The sequence below is a fragment of the Apis dorsata genome, unplaced genomic scaffold (genome assembly GCF_000469605.1).
Source record: "Apis dorsata unplaced genomic scaffold, Apis dorsata 1.3 scaffold_52, whole genome shotgun sequence".
Lineage (NCBI taxonomy): Eukaryota > Metazoa > Arthropoda > Insecta > Hymenoptera > Apidae > Apis > Apis dorsata.
In genome coordinates, this window is record NW_006263353.1 from 2,294,383 (window position 1) to 2,298,466 (window position 4,084).

Here is a 4,084-nt window from a genome sequence, read left to right on the forward strand (position 1 = left end):
ATCGAAAATATTTATGTAATATTATTTATTAAAATTAATTATTATAATTGATGAATTATAATGTTATATAGATATTGAAATTGAGATTTAACAAAGATCATAGGGTAGCAGAAGTTCGAAAACTCCTAAACTCGTCAAAACCGGTAAGAATAGCAATAGTTCAGAGGCCAGATGTAAGTGATCATGAATTTATAGAAGAACAGGAGAAACATTTACATGCACTATGCACAAGAACAATGGCACTTCCAGTAGCTAGAGGCATGTTTACACTCAGAACTTCAACTCCTATTATTACAGAACAATTACCAATTCCACGACTTTGTTTAACTGGTATGAAAAAATAATAATATTCACATTATTAAATTTTTTTTAAAATCATAAAATGTTATTATATGTGTAGGAAAAGCACCTCCTCGTGGAACAACTGTAGAGCTAGCTCATATAGATGTTCCACCAAATATGAATTTATGGCCATTATTTCATAATGGTGTAGCTGCAGGTCTTCGTATTCATCCAGATGCATCTAATATTGATTCAACATGGATAGTATATAATAAGCAACAACAAGGCGAATTTGGTATTGAACATTCAGGATTCTTAATGGCTCTTGGTTTAAATGGTCACCTAAAAAATTTAGCGCCTTTTAGTATGTATGAATATCTAGTCGAATGTCATGAGGCTACCAGTGTTGGACTTCTGTTAGGATTATCAGCAACCCATCGTGGTACAATGAATGTTTCTATGACTAAATTATTATCTCTTCATGTAGAAACTCTATTACCTCCAACAAGTATCGAATTAAACGTTCAACAGAATGTTCAAGTTGCAGCATTAATGGGAGTCGGTTTAGTATATCAAGGAACTGCTCATAGACATATTTCATATGCTTTATTATCAGAGATTGGTAACTATTTAATATAGAATTATAATTTTTATTTATATGTGATTTTATTAAATTAATTAAATTATTTAAAGGCAGACCTCCAGGACCGGAAATGAAAAACTGTATAGATCGAGAATCTTATTCTTTAGCAGCAGGTCTTGCATTAGGTTTAGTAGTATTAGGATGTGGAAGTGGATCAGATTTAGCTAATATACCAGATACTTTACATTATTATATGGTCGGAGGATATGTTAGACCTTTTACTGGAGCACAAAAAGATAAATATAAATCGCCTAGGTGTGTGTGTGTGCACGCGCGCGTGCGTGTATGTGTGTATTCATGTTATAATAGAAATTATATATTTAAATTCTTTTTATATTTTTTCCTTTTTTTATTATTTTAGTTACCAAATAAGAGAAGGTGACTCTATAAATATTGATGTAACAAGTCCTGGAGCAACTATAGCTTTAGGTCTTATGTATTTTAATACAGGCAATAGAGCAGTAGCAGAATGGATGCAAGCTCCTGATACTCAATATTTATTAGATTTTGTACGACCTGATTTCTTATTATTAAGAATATTAGCAAAATCACTTATTCTCTGGAATGAAATTGAACCAACAAAATCCTGGGTTTCTAGTCACGTTCCTAATATTGTTTATAAATATAGATTACAAAAACCAACTTCAGAAATAGGACAGAATGTTGATTTGGAAACTATGAAGTAAGTATTTGAAATATGTATGCATATAATAAAATATATATAAATATGTATGAATATTGTTATAACATTTTTTTATACTAATTGTACTAATTATTATTAATTAAAATACAGTCAAGCTTATTGCAATATAATTGCGGGTGCCTGTATGGCTTTGGGTTTAAAATTTGCTGGATCTGCCAATAGAAATGCTTTTAAAACTTTATATAATTATACCCAAATGTTTACAACATTATCACATAAAACTATTGCTGAATTAGCAGGAAAATCAACTATTGAAACTTGTTTAAATGTTACTTTACTTTCTGCTGCAATTGTAATGGCGGGAACTGGAAACTTAGAAGTAAATTTAATATATAATTATTTAATATTTTTATGTATATTATTTACTAATTTATTTATATTAAATTTTAGATCATGAGGATATGTCGACACATACGAACACGAGTAGGACCTGCAAGTAATGTTGTTACATATGGGTCTCATTTAGCAACACATATGGCTCTTGGTTTTCTCTTTCTTGGAGGAGGCAAATATACTCTTTCTAACAGTCCTAGTGCAATAGCTGCGCTTATAATTTCTCTTTTTCCAAAATTTCCAACACATAGTAATGATAATAGGTTAATATCAGTATAATATACTTATTAAAATTGATTTATTATCTTAAAAAATATTTTTATTATCAGATATCATTTACAAGCATTGCGACATTTATACGTACTTGCTGCCGAACCACGTGTAATTTTACCTAAAGATATTGATAGTAGTCAATATTGTTATGCAACAGTACAATTAACATTTGAATCAGAAAAAGATGCTGAAGGACAAGATTTAATACTTCAGGCACCATGTTTATTGCCACAATTATGTAATATTAAGAAAATTGAACTAAAAGATGATAGATATTGGGAAATTATTTTTGAAAAAGATAATAATTGGCAACAGCTTGAAAATATGCTTAAAAAATGTGAAATGTTAGGTGTTAAGCAAAGAGCTGGTTGTTTACCATATATAGAAGATCCACATGTAATTATAATTTAGTTTTTTTATATAAAATTAAAATGCATTGAAATTTAATATTTTTTAACAATATATTTATAAATTTATAAATATATTTTATAAATATTTCAGGGTTTTAGAAGTTTAATCGCTCAAACATTAACAACAGAAAATGTTATTGCATGGGCTGCTCGTCCTGAATGTGTAACTTCATTTACAAATAATAAAACTATTTTAAATATAGTAAAATGTTTCTTACAATTGCCTAAAAAAAATAAAATTAAAAATGAGATTATCATAAAGATACAATCTTCTGGTAGCTCAGTTAAAAATACTTCTGGATATTTATCTCAAAATTTAAGTGATACATCTGAAAGAATAATATGTGATAGTTGGAATGAGCGATGTAATTCTAATGGAAAAATGGAAATTATAGAATTATCTACTTTAAAAAATACAAATTACTTATGTAAATATGAAGAACAATATTCTGAAATGTCAGAATTTGAAAAATACTTTTTACATACATTTGCTATAATTGTATATGAATGTGTAATAAAAGATAAAGTTAATCTTCTTCCTTTATGGGTTAATTTAATAAAAAGTATGGAAATCATAGAAAAAAAACCAAATAGTTTTTCTATATGGCAAATAAAACTTGTTTCATCTCAAATGTTAAAAAAATCTTACACAGAAAATAAAAATCCATTACTTGGTACAGAAAGCATACTTGCAATGAAACAAAGAATTTCATATATTATGGATAATTGGGAGCGCGGTATGTATCATAATTTTTTATATCAAATTCTAATTTTTTCTTTTAATAATCAATAATTCTTGCAGAATTAACACCACATATTAAATCTTACTTAAAAAATGGAAAAATTGATGGAAATATATCATTATTACAAAAAATGTGCACATATTTTGTGTTTTATGACATTCCATATAAAACGGATTATCAAACAATCTGTAAGCTCAATTATTTTATTTATTGATATATTTTTATATTTATTTGTTTTTTATTATTGTTACTTTAACTATAATTTATTTTTAGTGTCATCATTATTAAATACAGAGGTAAGGCTTAAAATATCTAATGTAACATTGTACAAATTATATAAAGTATTAAAATCAAATTAATTGTGTTATAATTATATGAATAATTTTATATAAAATGTTCAAAAAAAAAGATTATTGAATTAATTTAAATGAATTTGACAAAAAATATATAAACTTATAATTTTCATTAATCTATTTAAGCATAAAAGTTTTATTCAAAAGAAAATATTTTTTGTTTATAATATAATGCATAAATACACATGTAATGATATTTATAAACATAGTATATAAATGAATTGACAATATAATTAATAAAAAGTTAATTTATTATTTTATACATTATAATAAATATTATTTACAATATAAAATAATTTTGAAAATATCTTTATAGTTCTTTTATATATATATATATATATATA

At 25.7% G+C, this 4,084-nt stretch overlaps 2 protein-coding genes across 3 annotated transcripts in view; one reads left to right on the forward strand and one right to left on the reverse strand.

Annotated features, from left to right (window-relative positions):
• The window catches only part of LOC102678793 (anaphase-promoting complex subunit 1), an 8,454-nt gene extending 4,683 nt beyond the window's left edge, over positions 1-3,771 (forward strand). For both annotated transcript variants that reach the window (XM_031514941.1, XM_006609262.2), the window contains 10 exons: positions 72-330; positions 401-904; positions 976-1,180; positions 1,287-1,607; positions 1,719-1,947; positions 2,019-2,224; positions 2,291-2,630; positions 2,736-3,381; positions 3,447-3,575; positions 3,661-3,771. In XM_031514941.1, the coding sequence (XP_031370801.1) occupies positions 72-330; positions 401-904; positions 976-1,180; positions 1,287-1,607; positions 1,719-1,947; positions 2,019-2,224; positions 2,291-2,630; positions 2,736-3,381; positions 3,447-3,575; positions 3,661-3,746 (2,925 nt within the window). In that variant the 3' untranslated portion in view covers positions 3,747-3,771. The remainder of the gene's footprint in view (positions 1-71; positions 331-400; positions 905-975; positions 1,181-1,286; positions 1,608-1,718; positions 1,948-2,018; positions 2,225-2,290; positions 2,631-2,735; positions 3,382-3,446; positions 3,576-3,660) is intronic.
• Positions 1-4,084, reverse strand: part of LOC102678522 (F-box/LRR-repeat protein 7) — an 11,894-nt gene that overhangs the window by 3,188 nt on the left and 4,622 nt on the right. The window contains exon 4 of the mRNA XM_031514942.1: positions 2,848-2,853. The gene's annotated coding sequence lies outside the window, so the exon portion shown is untranslated. The remainder of the gene's footprint in view (positions 1-2,847; positions 2,854-4,084) is intronic.